We start from the raw sequence: 21137 nt of genomic DNA on the forward strand, positions 1-21137 counted from the left end.
CTTAAATCAGTGTACTAATGAAATGGTGTTATTTAAAAGCTTCTTTCACACATTTCTTCCTTATAGGAAATTACCATTGGATGTAAGTGCTTTGGAATATTTGAGAGAGGTTTTTTTTAATCATAGAAAAAAAGGAAAAGAGGGGGGGGGAAAAGGAATTTGCATTTTTCTGCCACCAAATATTTTGGGGTCCAGAAAGTTTCAGGGAAAGAGGAGATTTGGTATTGTTCTAAGTCAATTCACTCTGGCTGAGGAAATGACGAGAAGGAAACTATTTCTCTGTCTCGGGAACCATGTGGGGCTCCAAGATAAGGCAAGCACTTGCTAATTTGAGTCCACAAGCAGGAAATGTGATGCATCCATTTCCTTTCAGACAAAAAAAAAAAAAAAGTTCCCTAGCAGCACAAAAGCATTACTTCTACCACTAAATCTCAATTCTTCAGAAATCCATTGCTGCACTGTGGACATACTATTTTATATCGCCCATTTGGATGTTATGGATAAGAACAGTACTTACTCACCAGTTTCATGGCCACCAAAGTTTTGGGGTAAGGATTTTGTTTCTTCTTTCAGAATATCATTAAAGTAGATGCTGAGATTAGTTGTTAATTGCCTTAAAAAAAAAATCTATGCAAACCTTATGTCACAAACAAAAATTAATGAATGGATGTTTCTACTATTTCTTGCAGTGCAATAGATTGTTTACTAAATACTTCTTTGTCAAAGTTTTATCATGAGTTTTGACTAATCAAAGCAGTAAGAACCACCAGGGCAGAATTGATTGTTTGACAAAGCCCATTACCGAAGTCAGTGAAAAGGTGTCTATTGACTCGAGCGTGTTTCAGATCAGGTAGACATTCTCAACTGTTTAATGGATGTACCTACATGACAGACATGATTTGTTTCATCTACTGATGAAAAAGGGATAACAAAACCAAAACCTTTGGAATAAACTCTCACTCAAACAAAACGTAAAACAACTGGTAGATTTCTATGGTATCTCATGATCAGATTTCCCTTACCTTTTCCCTAATTTATATTTTCCTTATCCATTATGACTGCTTTCTTTCAGCCAAATTTGAGAACAATTAGTTAACTGATATGTATATAGTATGAAGTAAAAATATACACTACACTGAAACACACTAGATGTAATTAGATTTAGTGAATTGATCCTAGGAGACTTTGCAGAAAACCTTTCCATTCAAAAAGTTCTATCAACTCCTTTATTTAGCATTAACATACATTAGCAGGCATTGTAAGAATGTATCATATGATGTTTTTATCTCACCACTGCTATTGAACAATGCCCCCTTCGAGAATCTGTGTACCATCTCAAGCTAAAAAATAATATGCATCAGCAAATGAGAATTTTGTTGCATAGAAGCACCCAGGAGAAAGCAGAAAATAACTATATAAGGTTTAAAAAAGCTCCTTCACTTCCTCAGCATAAGAAGTAAGAGTCTGCTGAATGCCTGCCACATATTTCCTGTGCTGACACATACGTTCCTACTGGGAGGCCACAAGCAACTCATTTTATTTTTTTTAATCATAGGCTAGAAAGAGTGTCATCGTGAGGCACTTAAAGATTAACTGAGGAAAAAGAAATACTTTTATTAATGTTTAGTCTATTATCTGATATAAGCTTTAGTAGAACAGAATAACTTGTAATTTTAAAATGCCACTTTCAGAACAGAAATGGTAGTGCTGTCATCTGTACTTTAAGAATCCTTTTGTAAATATTCTGTCAGTTCTTAATGCAGACTTGATTTACTCTGAGACAAATTATTCATTCCCAAGAAACAGGAAAGCCATATATAATTCTAAGAACTCACTAAGAATAACTCAGATATTTTGCAAGGAGTTCTCTTCTTCATGATGAGTCAGAAAACGTACATAAAAGGCACTTAAGAAGTAAACTTAAATTCTACAGCATATTGTATTCAAGGGGTTATACTGGTGCTGCTGTTATTCATTTATTTCATTTAAGGACCCTCTCCAGGTGTGCCAAACTCTGATATTTCAACACCAAGAGCTATATCTGACAACACAGAGCAGCGCACACTTGAGCTGTTTTACTACATAAAGGGCCAGCACTGGCTCTCACTGGAATTACTCACACAGCCTGCCAGGGACTGAATCTTCTCCAGCCACAGTCACCTCCCTTTTGCCTGTATTTTGATAGCAGAGGAACTTTTATGAAGAGCTCACTCAACTTCAGAAGCAGAGATGCTTCTTATATTCTTATTTTACTTATAGAGTTTAGAAGAGTTAATGGCTTTCCTCTTCCTTTCAGTATATCAGAGGCAGTAAACTAGGGAGGGATACTACACTGTTCCTTACAGTAGCCAGCATCAGAAGACAATGAATGATACAAACTCACTCTAAAAAAACATTGCTTAAAATGATAGAAGTGTGTTTGTTAACATCCTTGGAGATGCGTGGTAAAAATAAAACTACAGAAATTAGATATATTTATGTACTTTATTAAAAGTGTATGCAGTATTTGAAGCTGTTGGGGTTTTTTTTGTTTTGTTTTTTAGGATATGGTTTACAGTCTGTTTAGTCTTTTTCTAAGCCACTTACCATGTTCTGCTGAGAACGTGAATACATTACCAAGATGCAGATCCTTTTCCATGAGTGGGTGACTTCTCAGTAGCTCTCAAGGACACTGCCAATATGTAAACTTCAGAAGCTTTTGTGCAAAAGCTTGCTGAGATGAATTAAATTTGTGAGGAAAAAATAAATGCTGTAAATCCCTCTAATGATTTCTATATAATTATTTTTATTTTCCTCACAATTCATAAAGCACTTACTGCCCAACAGCTGGATCTCTATTCTGGAAAATGTACAGGCATCCTATTTCCAATGGTAATTTCAGACAAGAGCACCTTAGAAATGACTCGAAGAATTTCAAACTATTGAACAAACTAACTGTTCTCTAATTATATGTGAGTACACAAATATTTTTACAGTAACTCCAGCCCACAATTCTGTTAGAAACACACACATGCACCTGTATAGGAAAAAAAGCCCACAAGATTTATGTATTGTGACTTATGAAGTTATACATGAATAACTTAAGCAGCCTAAATCTTCTGTCTCAACTCATTTCAAGTCCTTAACAGGTTAAAAAAAAATGATAAAGAATTATAGCATGTAATTTTTTTGCAGGTTCAGTGTAGAGTCAATAACTATGCTGGGGAGCTACTAGCATCTTCATCTACAGATCCTGCAACAAGTCCTAATTTTTCCAATTCAGGTTTCACTGTCATCATTCTACAGCATTTCTGAGATGCTAAAATTATACAACAACGTAAGACAGAAGAAGCAAAGTAGTAGTTTTGCTGACCTAAAAACCAGTCTGAGATGGAAATATATTAAAGTTCTTTTTTAGTTTAAATTCATCATTCTCTTAATAGAGATCCTGACCTTGTGAACAGATGTAGTCTATATAAAGAGCACATAAGTGGACATGCTGAAACTCACAAGTTCATGGCTGAAGTTCTGATTCTTACTTTATTAGTAGCTCCCTACTATGGTGGTTGCACATACTCTTCTCATGCTTTTTTTTTTTTTTCCTCCAGAGAAGTTGGCTGTGAGAATGCAGGAGCATTCCTCTTTTACAGGCCAGCTCTTACAAAGCCATGTATCCTCTGTGGCCCTATACTGCTGTAGGACTCCATAGTATGGTACTTCAGTAGAGACAGAAACACAGGCACCTTTGCTGCAATTCAGCACTGTCGGCATCATATGGGACTGTAAACAGAAAATCTGCATTAGATTTTTATTGGTAGTCTCAAAGGGAGATTTGTTGTGGCATTAGCTAAGTGAGAAATTCAGCATTTGGTACCCATCCATCAACTACTAATCTCATTTTTCGTTGTTTTAATATAGTCTTTATTGAGTTCATTTTGATTTGTAAGTGAACAGTGGAAACAAAGATGTTTCAGTTTTAACCAGGAGTGCATTTCTTGTAATTCCTAAAAGCATTTTCAGTCACACACACAATTAAATACAATAAATGGCTTTAAGACAATCCTACTCCTCCAGTGAAAGCAGTAAAATACTTTCAGATCAGGAAACTCAATTTAAGCAGTACACTTGATCAATATGACAACAAAGGAAAAAAAAATAGACCTTAATTGGCATAAACTTGAATTCCTAGACTATAATCAAGACAAGTTTTACTCAAGTATCTACTTAAGTAACACAGTAAAATTATTTCCATTAAAATTAAGGAGCATTTTACCCCAAATAATAATCCTGGGATTAATTTGTGTGGTGTAATAATGTGTAATAAAATTTGTGTGGTGGAAAATAATGTTTCACAAGACATGTTTCACCTTGTCTTTCTCTTTCGTCTGCCCACTGATCTTCCTCTCCTTAAAAAGATGCTCATTCTCTTTAAAGAAGTCAGGCTATATAATCTGCTGGAAAATATGAGTAAATAGTTCACAGAAACAGAATCACAGAAATAGTGGGATTGGAAGGACCTCTGGAGGTCAGCAAGCCCAACCCCTGTTCAAGCAGACCTACCCAGAATAAGTCGCCCAGGACAACGTCTACACGCTTCTTGAAAATTTCTACAACCTTTATGGTTGAACCTTGAAGGCTCCACAACTGCTCTGCACAACCTGTTACTCAGCATATTCTAATATGCTATGGTGTATTACCAGTCTAGCAATAATGGTGGTTAAGGATTTTGTACTATTGTCTTGTTTTACGACTAGAAATACTACTTGTAAAGGGCAGCACTGACAGAAGCTATAGCACAGCTCTCAAACATAGGAAAGCCAAACCTAAATGGCTAGGTTTCACATTTGTTCTGTATCTCTTCATCTGACAAACAACAACTACAACCTCACTGGTTATCTTGTCACTCAGACTTCCCAGAGTCCCCTATCATGCACTTTCCTAATGATTCTGTTGTTTAAGACTCGCATTTCAGACTCTGATTGATGTCTGGCTCATCAGGGATAGTGAGCCAGCACTTAAAACTTGCAATTCAGGGTTTCACCTCACAGTATGCGAGGGTGATAGTCTTCAATCCTAAGCAGATTTCTATCCCCATCACAATGGGAACCAACTGTGTGTAAACAAACCTTCCACCCACCTCTCTTACTTATTCTTTTTCAATCATATAAATGGCTCTGATCCCTGCTGGGTCTTCATTGCTTACCTAAATTACCATTACCTGCTTAATGTTTTCTCCTCTACTTTTTCAATCTTAAGCCTTGAAAAATGGAGAAGTTGTATACCTCTAAAGCTACTTTTTTTGTACACACCACTCTTAAAGACCTCTAATAGCAAATAGCAGTTTGCCATTCTTTCCTAGGCTTGTTTTGAAGAGAGTACAGTCCAAATGTTGATTGGTTTTGGTACATTTTAGTTCCATATGAACTTGGAGAAACCAATATAAATGTAGTCTAATATAGATAATAACAAATAGAAAGGAGGGTTGTAATTCCCAGTTTAGTCAGAAGGCTCATAGAATCCACTTTTTTAATAGATAGGTAACCTGGGGGAAAAAATAATTGCCGTGAAAACCTTTTTTTTTGACCATTTTAGGCCTGAAAAGGTTGATCATAAGGGCTAGCTAGAGCGTTACTGCACTAAAATACATGCAAAATACAGAATTTTATAGTGCAGATAATTTGTGTGAATGTTATAATTGCATGATAGAGGCTATTAAACACAAAGGCAAGTCAAGTCTTTGGGTCTGCAGGTTTCGCTGAATTTATTGAAGAGTGCATCTGCAAACATACCTAGATAATGGGTTAAGTAGCAGTGCTGGGCGAAGGTAAGGGTGACACACAGCATCCACCCCTCTCCCCCAAGAAAGCTGCCAAAAATTTGTATCCATTTCAAAATGTGATTGAACTTCTGGGGAAGGGATCTTAACATGGTGTTTAATATATTTTTTTTCCTTCAGAGAAATTAGAACTACTTTGTTTTGCTACGATCAACTTGACCTTAGAGCAGGATGGATTCCTAAAGACATCAGTGAAAGCAATCATACTAGAATTCAGATTTTAAGTAGGATTTCTGAAAGATAAGAATGCTCATTTCTTCACGTCATGTACCAATTAAAAAAAAACCCAAAAACTAGAAATACCCTGCACTGCTTTGTATGAGTGCTGTGAAAACAAAGATTATTCGATTGACAAAGTGTGACACAGAACCATACAAAAAGCTGATTCCATTTTTGGAAGTGCTACCTGTAAATGGATATGTTCTATGATCATAAGTTCCTCCTTCACCTCCTCAATTAAATGCTATGATACCTGAAATTTAACAGTAACGTCATGTTTCCAGATCTTTGATTAAAAGATTTCACTTGAAAGGGTAATGTTTTTTTCATACTAGTTTTGGTTTTGTCCATCAAAAACATCACAGAGCGGAACTTCAGTCAGACCCTGATACAACAGAAATAATGTTTAAACCAATAAAACCTAGCACTGCCCCTACAGGAATCACAGGGCTGCACACTCTTCCATGCATAGCAGTATCAGAAAGGCTTCTGCTGCTGTTTTTTCAGGAAAATTCCTGCTGTTCCTGAAGATATGCAATTCTTTTTTCCTCCTCATTGAGATTGATTTTGTTATATGCTAACCCATATGAAAATCCCCTGACAGAAATGTAGATGGCATCAGATACTTAAAACCCCCTGCACATCTCAAGCATTCTAGTGGCAATGTGATTAAAGTATTCCACACAATTTTGATAACGATCATAGTGGATAGAGAACTGCTGGGACAAGAAAGATGTGTACACAGTCTTTCTCCTCTGGCTGAAACAGATAAGATCTCTAGAAGGAAGCAGGATCTAAAAGTCAAGATCATCAGAAGTCTCCTGTTTCCTATTTCCACAACAACAGTCCTGAGCTGACTTGGGATGTCACAAGGCAGCAGCAAACAGCATAGGATAGCTATTCAGGCAGGACAAATCTTTAATGGCAATGCTATGAGAAATGGGGACAACATTTTGAGTTTAACATAAAGAAGACAGCATATGGTGGCGAGGCATCAGCAACAACAGCAAACATACCTAAACAGCTGTCCTTCAGTGGCAACATGACAGCAGTGAATCTCTGTTTGATAGCACCTAGAACCTCCATCTCCTCCTGTGGGGTCCTCCAAAGTACTACCATCACCCATGATAAATAAAACTATGACTTGCTATGTAATAAGAAGAAAAAGTGTTGATTATCCTCTTCATCACATCTTCAGACTGCCTGTTCTCTCAGGAGTGAAGATGTCTGTTCTCAGGTGTGTTTGAGAAGTAATGATTAGAAGGCCAGATACTAAGCTGTATTTCTTTGTTATGTGGCAGCACTTTTTGCTGGATTTGCTGTGCATGTGTGATTTGTTGCCTTCTGTTGCTGAAAAGCACATGAAGCATCTAACAAAACAGATGCTGCACTGTGCCTTCTAACACATCTTATGGTGGTTCCAAAATATTGTAGGAAGTCAGCACTTCCTCTCTGTTTTGTCAGGGACAGGAGTCAAGATCATATGCCAAATCTAAACATATTCTACCCACACTGATTTCTCCAAGAAAATGAACTGTGCCTTAGGCCAATGCTGTTTTGTTTTCTGTCTAGCTGGCTAGTTTTGATGGTACTAACATCTATTCATATACTAGATCATTACTGTTTTATATAAACCCCAAACAAGAATTTGTATTAGATAAATCATATATGCTTTTCCTCAGGATTCAGACTATCCCAATTTTAAGAGAATTATATTTATTTTACTAGCAGTACAGTAAAAGATTTGACAAGCATATGAAATTAGTATTTCCATCATAGAAGCAAAGTGCATTTAACCATTAATAAGCTTTTGCACTCAGGAGGCTAGCATGTAAATCCATCGCTAAGACTTAAATGAAGGCTTGCCACAGAGATAAAGTAGATACTAATGAGGGCCTTCCCCACCCCCCTTGCCATTCTTCTGGCAAATCCAAAGAAAAGAGTATTATCATAGCTGGATGAAAGAAATAAAACTTATGAGACAAGCCTTATTCTTGCACACTGACTTTTCCTTCTTGTGCATGAATTATTCTTTCAGATGCATATCTGTCATCCTCAGGGTGTGTTATGTTGCCTCCTAATTGCTGCTTCTTTTCTCCTTTCCTCTCCCTGCCCACACTCCTACCATCCAATTATTGATTTATTGAGTACTTAACCATCTTTGGCAGAAAGGTTGTAAATCTAAGGTAGTAGATTGATGAGGAAAAGGTTCATCATGATACCTAATCAAACAAGAAGCACATATTTTGTCATGTGCACCTATACTGAAGAAGTATGTGCCACTGTTTCTTGTCACATGAATTATTAGACAAGAGAGTAATGCCTTAATTACTCACTGAATCCAGAAATCTCATTTTTAGGGAAAGGATATTTCTTCCTACAATTACTACACTAGTGAATACATTAACATACCAGACACACAACAAAAGAAGCATAATGCCATGCTTTCTGCCCAAGATGAGCTTTACATAGCATTATGCTCAACTGCTAGAACGTAGCAGGATTCAAATTCATGGTTCATACATTCTGGGCATGCTGAGATTGTCTCAGCTCTTCTGGTAGGAATTTTTTTTTTGAAGCAAATGCTCTGTATTCCATTTTGCCACTGTAGCTCATTCAACCAGGAGCTGAATTATGCAGCTAACAGTTCCTAATAAAAACTAAACAAACAAAAAAACAACAGCAATTTAAAAGTAACATGTTGCACTCTTGGGTTGCTATGGATTTGGTTCCAAGATGATAAATAGACCCCCTTCCTCCTGAGGAAAGGAAAAAAACTCAGGAGAGTTTAACTTCCATGTATTGAAAAACAATGTTCTTATTGAAAAGCTTCAGAGCTGTCTGCTAAAACACATAATCAAAGCTATGTCAGTAATGCAAATATATACTGTGTTGTTATTAAGTGACACCTATGAATTACTCAGCAAAATAATTTGGGATAAAATCAAGTTCAATGCAATGCAAAACCTACTTTGGTCTCCAACACATGCTTGTTGAGGAATACAGCCAAAAGATTTTCTTCTTCCCAGAAGAGGCCTCTGCCTTGCTTCTCTAGTATCATACTTACCATAAAGATAAAAAACAACCTATCTCAAACATTTTAATTCAGAAATATAACTCGTTAACACAGACTTGAGAGATACTTGACCATTCAATTATCATAACCTCCTTTTAAAACCTTCACATTAAAAATTACATTGATACCATCACCCAGTTAACTATAGTAATGGAAGAATGAATTAACCAGGTAGATATGTGTCTTCTGTTGAAGTTTGCTGTTGTTGCACAAATTTTTGTCAATATCACTTAATTATGCCTACTAGATCACACTGAAGTAGATAATCAGGTTTATATTTGACACAAGAAAAAACTGAAACTGATAGACATTAACTCAGAAAGTACTAAGAAAATAATAAGAAAAGGCAAACTTTCTCCATTGCAGATAACTGAAAAGTACATTATTACCACATGTGAACGTGGCTATGTAGTGCCAATAAATAAATCACATATTCAATATGATATAAGGAAGATAAACATAGTAAGAAATTTGTTTGCACTTCTAGGTTGTAGTGCTATAGTGTAACATAAAACAGAGCAACAACAACAGGAAAGCAGAATCTCAGGCTGCAGCAAAGGAGGACAAGCCCAAGCACAGCAGCCAGAACTGCAGAAACAAAAGAAAAAAAAGACTACTTACCTTTCAAAAGCCTCAGGCAGTAAGGGATCTTCAGTGAAAGGCTCTCACCTCCACTGCCAACCCTTAAATGAGGTTTGGGAAGGGGTAGATCCTGGCTCCACCCTGCCCAGTCACTCAGGGGTATTGCATGCACCTGAGCTCCCCTGGGCCCCTGGGTTGGCCCAGGTTTGGCCCTGCCTTACCACCAGGTGCTCAATCACTGTTTCAGGCCTCGACTTGACATTTCTTCTACATAGATATAGTTAAAATACCTCTGCAGTAAAAAAACCAAAAAACAAATAATAATAATAATAATAACAACAACAACAACAAAAGAAAATGTGATTTAAATACAGACTCCTCTTCTGCGACATGAACACCTATTTATAAGGTACTGGTGAGTATTATTGAATATTGATCAGTATTCATCCAAGATCGCAAATGGTTCTTCTTCCCATTCTTGAAACTTGGTCAACATTCTGCATTTTCACCACAAGAAGGTTGTAGTTTTAGCAATGGCAAAATAAATAAATAAATAAATAAATGATAGAAGACAATTAAAAAATCACTAAATACTATTTTCATTCCAAGTTACTTTTGAGCAGGCATGACCCATGTTAAAGCTATCAGCAGCATATTCTGTGGTAATGTTTCAAAGGCAAAAGAGTTCTGAGTGAGGAAAGACAGTTCTTGAGAAATCTTACAATTCTGGGCCCCAATAGATTTTCTTCATCTTCTTCCAAGATGCACATATGTATCAGTTTCATTCATTTTAAGCTGACATAAGATATACATTTTCAATGGAGATTAAGAGTTACGGAACTGTGAAGGAAAGAATGATTCTCTCCTGGAAGTAGCTGAGCTACCAGTGCAGAGAAGAAACAAAGTTCTGCCTCTTGCTGACAGGAGGCTCTTCTGACACAGCAGCAAATGTGCAGAGAGGTTGTAGCATTTCCAAAAAGCACTGCATGAGAATCACCATCTGTAGGATGCACTGTATAGTCTGAAACGTCACTTTGATTTTTCTCTTTTAAAATATTCTATCTGATGTTCTAATACATTCTGTATTCTTCATATTCTAATAAATCTTAGGTTATCAATTTAAACCTTTCTCAGCCTTTTGTGGGTTCTCACAGTAAGCCTCCTGGAGCTGTGTTTGGGTTTTTGGTCTCAGACCCACAGGCAGTAAGATTGCTGTACTAGGACTGAGGATGATAGACAGCCTGTAGGCTTCCCAGTAGCCTGAAAAATCTGTGCTTTCTTCTAACCCCAGATTTCTTCAATTTCCTTGAAGGTAGTTTTTTGTTTATTTGTTTACTCTATTTTAAAACTGAATTTCAAGAAATCCTCTTTAATATTAGAACATCACTCTATTCACTTATCCTCTGTTCATACAGGAAATGATTTTATTCTCAGGCTCTGTAAAATAATCTTATCAATTAGATAATAACAATAAAGCCATATTGCACTGTGGCAAATTGTGTTTTATTGTTTGATTTAGATCCATGAAGAGGACATTAAGCTTTGGCCTGAGCTCTGTTTTTTGTTTTTTTTTAAGGCTGATAAAAATTTCTTGCCAGAGGACTTTGCTGCACATGCAAAAAAGATTGCAATTACATTACTGTCTTTGTAATACATCAAGAATTACAGTGAAACCATGCAATAACAAAGTCTCTATCTCTGTCTGCTCAGAGGAATCTGTGCCTTGTTTTGCCCAGTTATGTCAAATGCATGAAATTAAACATGGTGACATCTCTATCTTAGATGTTTCCTTTTGATCATTACAATTACTCTTTATTTATCATTCCAGTTAAAAAAAAAAAAAAAAATTAAAAAAAAAAAATAAATCAAACTTCCAGTAATATTAAAGCAACATTATTACATCTGAGTTGGTTTATAGGATTTTGTTCAGCTGTTCTGGATTTTTAACACAGTGAACAGAGGTTTAAAAAAGTAGAGAAAACATACTCTTATAGACAAAGTTCTTTCTGGACACCATTAGAAAGCAAGAAATAGGAACTGACTTATCATCACATTTGACCATCAGCACAGATATTTGCAAATACTTCACTAACCTTCCAAATGTTTATTTATGTTGTGGTTTATTGTACCTGTCTTTCAATGCCTCCGAATTGCTTCTGGCAGCACAATTCAGAGTCTGTGTTTTCAGGTACTACAAGCTTCTGTTATCCTTCGTCCAGGTGTTTATGTAGTGTTTTTCTGGTTTTCTTATTTAAGTTTAGTTTTTTGAGGGTTTTTTTTTTTTCTATTTAATTAGAATTTGAGCAATTTATGTACTACTTAGATTTCCAACATGAATTTCCAGCAGAGGGCAATCTTGTTTCTAAGTAGATGGCTGGTTTGAAAATGAACCTGCTTGCAAACAGCTGTCCCCTCTGCTTTTCAAACTCAGGATTAATCCAAAGACACAGACAATGCCATTTTTCTTTATCAGTTTCTTAATTTACTTGCCAATAACTCTGGTGCTTTTTTGCTTGCCTGACCAAAGAACATCTTAGGAATTGCAGAAAATTATGTTTATTTGGGTCTTGAGCTTCTATCTTCTTTTATTTTGAGACAGAATTAACTATTTTACAAAAATGCTTGATTGATATACATACTATAATCTTTGAGTGTGGATACTCCACTCGTGTGGACTATCTGTTCTGGTTTCTACCCATCTTCGTTGATAGAAACATCTTTTACAATTTTAATCTGTATTTCATTTGTTTTAGTCTTTATTTCTGTGTTTTTTACCTGGTCTGTAGTGGACATAAAAGCTTTATTTGCAGTGACAGTTCATTTATTACTGGGAGAATTACATTCATCTTATTAACACTTGTGATCTGTATAGCCTTCCCTTCTTTTGGCTTTTCTCACAGATTCTGTTTTCCAGACCTCACTGTCCTCATCTGCTTGCTTCCTGGACGTCACAGGTTCTTGAATCACTTTGTGTTTTAGACAGTCTCTTTCCCTCTTTTCACAAATACCACGTGACCTTTCATAACATTTGCAATGACTAAGAGCACAGCTGACTGCTTCCACAAAGAAACCAATTCACCCACCAAGATGAATCATGGACTTCCTACAAATGATCAATGAGAGGCTGGTTTGCTAATACAATTAGTTGCGGTGGTCAGGAAGATAGTAATGTCAGCACTTATCAGCTACAGAGAAATTGTTTTTTTTCAGAACTGAAACAACAGCATCATAGGAGCTGGCCGCTATTACCAGTCCCAGCCTCAGGCTAAGTTCTCTTGGAGCTTCCAGAGCTGAAATAAAATTACTTCTGATCTTTTGTGTTGGGAAAAAAAATGGTAGCATTTTGGGCCCAGGTTGTTCTTCTTTTTCATGTTCACTGGCTAGGATTTGTGAGAAGGAGCAGTTCCAGCTCCCCCAGCTTACATATGTATATTTACCAGGGCTGCAGGAAGATCTGAGTTCATTAAAACTGTAATACTTTTGGACTGCTCCTGTGTAGTTCTGCATGAAACAGGGTGTGTTACAAATGTTCAGTTTGCCTTCAAAAGGCAAACAGTATCTGAACCTTTCTTACTTGTCAGGTTATTAGATGTACCATTCGTAAGTGCAGTTCATACTTAAATACGCTAGCTGGTGCTCTGAACCAAGCTGTGCAGTGTTCAAGAATGATTTCCCATTCTGATTTGCATCTTTTGTCACCAAATGTTCATTTTTGGGGAAAAAAATATAAAATCAAAAATTATGGTGAAGATGAAAATGAGCTGGATTTCCTAGCATTTGAGATTAAAGCCTCTGCCTCTTGTCAGGGTCTTCCTCTTTTGCGACAAGGCAGGGTATGAGCAAGTGTATGTCCATGTAGAGGGAGGACTGTGCACTTACTTGGGTAAGATTTTAGTCACTGGTATGTGGTGTGCCATAAAGGAGAAAGTTCATAAAAAATTGAAAAGGAAAATATTAAAATGGGAAAAAAAAAAAAAAATCTAAAATTTGAATGGAAAATACAATAACAGCCCATATAACATAATACATGCAGCATAATATTGTGTTCTGATATTTCTCATTTTTCATACAGCTGTAATCAAGCAGCTTGTAGGTGGCATGTTCTACAGACAAACTTGCTGTAACCCACATGAAATAAAGTTTGCATGTCATGAACTTACTGAGCAAGTGAAAGGAAGAACAGATGGGAAAACTACTCTCAGTTACTAAGGTAGAAGAAATGCAACATGACCTAACATGAAATGCTTAAGACATCTTTATTGCATCTAAACTGATCTAATGCCATTCTTGACTGACAAATGATCTTAACACTTCTAAAACTACCTTATTATTTCTATTTTAATGGAGAAACAACAACAAAAAACGTGAAGAAGATTGAAATATTTGAGTAATCTACCAGAAATCAGTGATCTACTAGTCACCTACCAGAGATGAAATGTATAGCTATTATCATAAGGATGTTACCTACCACACTACACTTGGCAAAGTACTGTCAGATGAGGTGCTATAAAGACTGAATGTCCCATTTTTGGTTATTATAGGAAATTATGCAGTTCAGATTCAAGTTATATGTACACTGAATTATACTTTTCCACCTCTCTATTCTTTGCATTCAGAACTTTTTACCCTGTTGCCCTGGTTCTTACCCTGGGAAGCTCTCTTTGAAGTTGCTACTTTTGCAATATAAATGATAGTACTACCCTTTCATGAACTTGGCTAGCTGAAGAATTTGCACTTGTGTGCATTTCTGAGCATAGGGGCAGTAAAAAAAAAAAAAAATGTCTGTCTTAACTTTCCACAGTGGCAAATTAATAAGGCTGTGTTTGACAATTTTCTTGTCAAATATACCCAAGGTATTTCTTCTAAGAAGCCTTGCAGATTGACTGCCCCTGCTACTGATGCCTAAATTGGATGGGAAGAACTTGTTTCAAAAGCAACTTGTTAGACATGCTGTTGTCTTTACTAATAAGATTTCCATATTTCTTCTCTGTGGATTCTATGCTGCATTAAGGACTTGCTGGAAACTATACGCTTGGTAGAATTCATAGTAATTCTTCAGATTTATAGCTCATGGAATCATAGAATCATTTGAGTTGGAAGGGACCCTAAATAGACATCTAGTTCTACTTTCTTGCAAAAAACAGGGACACTCACAGCTAGATCAAGCTGCTCCGAGCCCTGTCTAACCTGACCTTGAGTGTCTCTAGGGACAGGGCATGCACCACCACTCTGGGCAACCTGTTCCAGTGCCTCACCATTCTCACTGTTAAAAACTTTTTTCTTATATCTAGTCTCCCTTCTTTTAGCTTTAAACCATTTCCCTTGTCCTATCACAACAGACTCTGCTAAAAAGCCTGTTGTAAAAGGCTTTAAAAAAAAAATCTGCAGCAACTACAGAGGAAAAAAAAAATAAGGAGATTCTGAAATTCCAACCTTTTTAACATGGATACAGTGGAAGGACCATATATTAAAAGTTGATGAAGCTAATGTATCATATTGTTAATCTTGTAGCATGCTTGGATTATGCTTTGTTTCCTTTTGTTTCTGACATTGTACCTGGAAGTCATTGTTTTTCATTGTTGAAAAACTTTTATCCTTTGTCTCAGCTGCTGCTGAGGATCAGAGGAGGTAAAATTGACTGAGATGAGATGCCCGATCTTTTCATTTGTAACATAAGCAAATAAGGAAAACAGTGTGAGTAACATGAAAAACATACTGTTCCAAACATATTTAGAGAACCAGCATCAAAGAAGATAGAGTCAGCATCCCTGCCTCGTTCCCAAATATTATTTTCTCTTCTTCTAAAAGCAGAGGACAGAAGAGCATGCACAGCCCCCGGTAAACCATGGGATATTGTAACAGCTCCCTAGGAGACACATGCTATCAGTATTGTACTCGCTCTCCTGAAAGCCTAGATCTGCCCTGGCACTTCCCAGATTAAGGACAAGAAAAACAACCCTGTAAAAGCCAGTTGTTCCCCTGAAAATCCCAGGTGCAGCAAGTCCTGCTCTGCCTTTGATTTTTTCTCTGTTTTGTAGTATTTTCTCCAATGCACCTCAGGGCTGTGATCACTGGACGTTCTAAAGAGGAAATCAATGAGCATAGATTCAGTGTAAGTTTTTAGAACTGAGTTAGATTTCAGCAAAATTCATCCTCTTCAGAGAGTCAACAAAAAGCAAAATGTGTTCCCACTGTAGTCAGGGATAGTCTGGGAAGAGAAAGAAAAAAAGTACCAGTAACACATAGATCTAGTAATATTTCTATAATAGGAACTAGAAGAATCAAATGTAAATACAAATTGAAATGAGAGAATATGGGTTACTACTCTATTTTTGTATTCAAACATAGAGGTAGAAAAATAAGAAAATAAAAGTAGTTGAAGAAAATGAAGATATTAGCAAAAAGGAAAATCGCTTGTGCTGTACCTCCAGCACAGGGGAACTGCACGTGGGAAGGACTGAAGAGCTACACTCAATACTTTTGTCAATTCCCTCATCTGCTTTTAACTGTGAAACACTGATTAGATTGTGCAGGTGGTGAAAATTATGGCTATAGGGATGCAGGGACAAACCCTTATCATGGTGGATGGCAGTTTCAGAGCCAAACATACTCATTTGTCAAACAGAGCTTCATGTGAGCATCACAGAAAGCACCTTCTTCTTTCTGCTAGAGTCAGGAGCCCAAATAAGAGCAGGGATACCGAGAAGCAGCACAGACCCCTGTGCTTGGAGGATTTCTTGACTATCTCAAAATATAATAATGTAACTAGTGTTCTAGTCAAGATGTGAAGGAAATCAATCTAAGAAAGGATTAGCTCTTGCTCCTCTTTCCCATGTCTTTGCTGGGACAACAGTAGGGATGTTCAGACTACAGTCTGGTCTTTGGGAAAGTATTTTCAGAACATCACCTGGGCTCTTCTCACTGAGGGTCACCAAGATCTAACTCTTCCTTTCCATCTTCAGGAGTATGAGGAGGAATTTGCAGCAACAGAACATGCTAAACACATGAAAATAGCCTGTAAAATAGTCTGTTTCTTACATACAGAAAAGTGGCACAGTAAGGTCTACCATGTCTCCAAAAACATCTTTATAAAGCACGGAATACGTGTTTGTCAAAAGGCTGCTGATGGGTCTCTGGTCTGTAGTCAGGAGCTGCAGGATACTGCTGGTCATGAGCTCCTGCAGAAACAGAACAAACATTTGTCCTTTGGCTGCTGTTTGCCCAGTCCAGAGTTTCTTAATTTTTAAAATGAGGGACTGAAGAAAAATAACAGTTCGAGGTCAAGCCTCTGATCAAAAGGACAACAAAGTGTTTCTAACAGGGAGACGTGCACTGCAGTATCCCATGCTTTATCACCTATATCTTTATTCTACCTTTTGCAAAGTATTGTGACCAGAAATCTATCTGAAAGCAGATATTACAAACAAGCAACAACATGATTTTATATACATTCAAAATGCTGGTGGCTTACTTACATTTTCAGAATATTCATTACAGAATTAATATTGTCAAAGGTACATGGTAATGGTGCTGTCCAAAACCCTTCACTGAATGGAGAAAGGAAGCAAGAAAATAGGTAAGGAATTCCTTTTCTTATTCCTTTCCACTGTCATTTTAAACAGAAGTGCTTCACAAGTATCATAACAGTATGACCAATGAGTATACAGATGTTGTACAGAATACAGAGATGTGAGGCTGGTAAGGTTATCAAGTTGAAGAAGATAGTCAGAGATAAATGAAAGTGCTCAAAAGAAGTGTCATTTTACAGTTGGATAATCAGTAATTCAACATTTCTACGATCAGTGAGTATAAAGATGTTATATAGAATACAGAGAAGTTAGGCTAGTAAGATTGCCACATTGGAAAAGATAATCAGGGATAAATGAAAAGTGATCACCAGTGTTGTAGGCTAGAAAGAAACTCCACAAGTATGAATTCTTCTGTTTGTGCTGTAAAGATTCACATATTTTGCACAAATAGGTGTAGGTTTGCTTATCTTTTAAGGAGGCTGCCACATTCAAATCACTTTCAGGCAAGGTTATGCTTCAGATCTGAAGTAACATTACTATGTATTTTTGTTGTATTTCAGAGCAGATAACAATAGCCTTCACAGTGTCCATGTTGATTGGACTAGTGATTGGAGGGATCATCTGGGCCTTATTCACCTGCTTGTCCCGTCGCAGAGCTAGCGCCCACATTTCACAGGGGAACTCTTCACCCTTCACTCGCCGGTCCAGACCCACCTCCCACTCTGCCAGCAGGACTGGATTTTACCGTAACAGCAGCTGTGAACGTCGAAGCAACCTCAGTCTGGCCAGCCTCACCTTTCAGCGGCAAGCCTCCTTGGAGCAAGCCAACTCTTTCCCCAGGAAGTCGAGTTTTCGCGCATCCACCTTTCACCCTTTTCTACAGTCTCCTCCCCTCCCCGTGGAGACAAACAGTCAGCTGATCACCCTCACTCCCACCAACACCACTACGACCCTTGTGGGAAGCACAACCAACAGTTTAAGTCGACCTGAATTCCATTGGTCTAACAACAGCCTCCGCATCTGCCACTCCACACAAACCCCTCCTCCTGCATATGAAACCATCATAAAAGCATTCCCAGACTCCTGAGATAAGTCCTTGCCACAAACACACACAGTCATTTTTGGAGGAACCTCAATCATCTCAAGCAGTTTTTTGTGCATGCTGAAGGTCTCCGAGAAGTCTCCAGCTGCTGTGACACATTGCAGCTGGGCATGTGCACTGTCAGGAGGCGGGTAGTGCTGATTTCTTAGAAAGCTATGCCCCACCATCCAAGGAATCACTTGTTTTTGCACTACTGGCTCTAATTTACTGCTTTCCAACATGCTTACATATTTCTACTGCTGTATTGTAACCACTATATCTTTTTCTTTAGAGGGAAGAAAATGTTGCAGCATTAAAAAAAAAAAAGTGGATTGTTTCTCAAAGAGAATTTTAGGAATTACTGATGTAGACGCTACTGCAAATTTCACTATTCTGTTCATTTTTAAATAGCAAATAAGCAAATGAAACCCAAAAGTTCTGGTTTTATGCGTTTTCCCAAGGATATTAATCTTCCAATGAACACTTCCATTAACTACCTTGTCACTATAACAATACAACAGTTTCTCTAAGGAATCTTACACGAAGACTGTGTAGAAGTTTTAACATCACAGTTCTGTTCTGTTGATTGCAGAGGACCTAAAAATGGCTCTGTTGATTGCAGAGGATCTGAAAAAAGACTCCATGTTAGAGTTGTTTGTATGAAATTCCTCATGCTATGAGAAAAATGATGAGGTATATCACCACCCTTCATGTAAAGAGAAGTTTTGAAGAGCATACTAAGTGCTTGATAACAGTCTTATGTAATTTTCTATTTACTGCCAGAAGAAGAGGTAGCTACGTTTGAATGCCCAGTTAGTCTGTATGTGAACAGAAAGCCTGATGTCTCATTTTTCTGGTTATGGTTATCAAGATAAGCACTGCATGAATGACCACTGTTTTTTTAATTAAGTTTCCTGCTTTGCTGTGAGATTGCTCATTTCCCTATTTGAAATCATATTTCTCAAATTGCACCATATTTTAATATTTCCTGGAAAGTTATTCACTGAAATCTTGTCTTTCATTAAGTTGGCATTTTAGAAATTTACAGCTGAACACTGGTATTGTACAGTTGTGTAGAATATGAAGATAAAGGTGGAATATCTAGTTGAGGTTAACTTACATTTTTGACTGTTATACACATGTTCTATCAAGCTAACCCCTGGATTAGTTGAGACTAATTGCACCACCATGAGAAGTTCAGGATTTGGAATTAGCAGATAGATGGGAGCAGTTTTCTGATTTATTATATCAATTTTCTGTTAGGTCTTTCACATTTGTATAAAGACAAAAGAATTTCCACAAGTAGAAGAGTCATACTCTTCAATTGGAAACAGAAATTTAATTCTTAAATCTGCTTGACAGCTGCAGGACCCCTTATCCTGAGGGGCTGTTCCTGTGCTTCAGCAGAGAACCTGAGTCCTTACCTGTTCTTTGGGAGGGACAAGGAATCAGCAGATTCCAAGAATGGGCAAAATACTTTACTTCTTATTTTGCAGACTTTTGGTGTCTAGCAGCACATATCTCTCTGCAGAGTTCAGCATCCTTTGTGTAGCACCACTGATCTCTTAACTACTAAGTGGAAGACTACAGTCTTCCAGCCACAAATCTTTCCATTTGCAAACAAACACTGCTACATTGCTACAAACACTGAACTTACAAGCATTACTTATTATAATCTACAAGTATACCTTCTTATAAAAGCAAACTATTATGCAATTATTTACTGACTGGCTTTCATGTTTTATTTTTAGTGTACAATTATTTTCCCTTCTAGAGGAATGTATGTCAGTGCTAGATCAACCACTTACTGTGTTTACATTGTTTCATAGCAGACACTTAGAGTTCCAGTACACTGAAGACTTGCTGTTAAGGCTTCAAAATTGCATTTGGCTAATCACAGGCTACAGTCTTTATATATATATATATATATATATATAGTCCTCTGGAGAAAGGAAGTTTTGTTATTTTATTCTTTAATAATATTTTTTCTTTTACAGTCTTATTGAGTTTGATGAACTTCATTGCATACAAGTGCTTTTATGGTGTCCTATCTGTAGAATAGGTGACACTACCTTTTCTGACATGCCTTCAAAAAGCAAAGTTCACACATTCTCCCTTTGCCTACCAAGTCTAGCAGACTGTTTGAAAAGACAGCTTGACCTGCAGTGTGTACCTAACTGGCCCAAATTGCTTCATGCTTGAGAGAAATCATTCCAGATGAGTGACTCTTTACTCCTGGTTTAAGATGCAAATTAAATATTTTCTCAGCATATTACTTATGTTATAGAATATTTAGTATACAGTGTAGACAAGGCAGTTTAAATGTACTGTATTTTTTATAGTGAACACTGGATATCAAAATATTTTTTTTTATTTCCCTTGGATTAGGGAAATTAAAAACACAGACTGTTTGATGCACAACCAGAAGGATTGTTGGATATCACTTTAAACTGTATCTGAAGTTGATGTTTTGTAAGTTCTCCAGAAGATGCAGAGTGTGAAATAAATGTGTTATAATCTGGATTTCATGGGGTTGATTTTTTCAAAAATTGATGTGTTGACTTCTATTAAAAATATTTAAATGGAAGTTGAATTATTCAAGCTAATGTAGTTGGGAATGTAAATGAAGATTTGATCTTTCCTCTTCTCTGTGGAGAGACAGACCTTAGATGACTATAGTACATGAAGTTAGCACTGGAATGTGCCATATTAGAACACTTTCCAAGGACTGCATGCGAAAACTAAAGCAATTATTAAAGGAAAATGCTTTGTTATCTTATGTTAATAGGAATTAACTATTTTTTAAATGAAATGAGAGTTCATCAAAAGATGTAT

General features: G+C 36.9%; 1 protein-coding gene and 1 long non-coding RNA gene across 4 annotated transcripts; one reads left to right on the forward strand and one right to left on the reverse strand.

The window, feature by feature from the left end:
- Positions 1 to 384: 384 nt before the first annotated feature.
- MYCT1 (MYC target 1) lies at positions 385 to 20825 on the forward strand. Of its 3 annotated transcripts, none has more exons than XM_015858234.2 (3): positions 425 to 548; positions 17190 to 17268; positions 17782 to 20825. In XM_015858234.2, the coding sequence occupies exons 2-3, from the start codon at positions 17244 to 17246 to the stop codon at positions 18306 to 18308; spliced, it is 552 nt and encodes a 183-aa protein (XP_015713720.1). In that variant the 5' UTR covers positions 425 to 548; positions 17190 to 17243; the 3' UTR covers positions 18309 to 20825. The 3 variants fall into 3 exon arrangements, with proteins under 3 accessions (XP_015713719.1, XP_015713720.1, XP_015713721.1); XM_015858235.2 differs by having other exon boundaries at positions 443 to 548; positions 17207 to 17268; XM_015858233.2 differs by lacking the exon at positions 17190 to 17268 and having other exon boundaries at positions 385 to 548.
- LOC107311595 lies at positions 542 to 4512 on the reverse strand. Its single transcript, XR_001554158.2, has 3 exons — positions 4347 to 4512; positions 2587 to 3759; positions 542 to 613 (listed from the first exon to the last, which is right to left on the reverse strand). It is a non-coding gene; the product is annotated as an uncharacterized LOC107311595 (long non-coding RNA).
- Positions 20826 to 21137: the final 312 nt, after the last annotated feature.

This window comes from Coturnix japonica, chromosome 3 (assembly GCF_001577835.2).
Source record: "Coturnix japonica isolate 7356 chromosome 3, Coturnix japonica 2.1, whole genome shotgun sequence".
Lineage (NCBI taxonomy): Eukaryota > Metazoa > Chordata > Aves > Galliformes > Phasianidae > Coturnix > Coturnix japonica.

Bases quoted from the DNA above. Each gene is read 5' to 3' on its own strand.
- MYCT1 (XM_015858233.2), top strand. From the start codon at position 497: ATGGATAAGAACAGTACTTACTCACCAGTTTCATGGCCACCAAAGTTT. The intron at 549-17,781 runs GTAAGGATTTTG...GTTGTATTTCAG, and splicing joins ATGGCCACCAAAGTTTTGGG to AGCAGATAACAATAGCCTTC.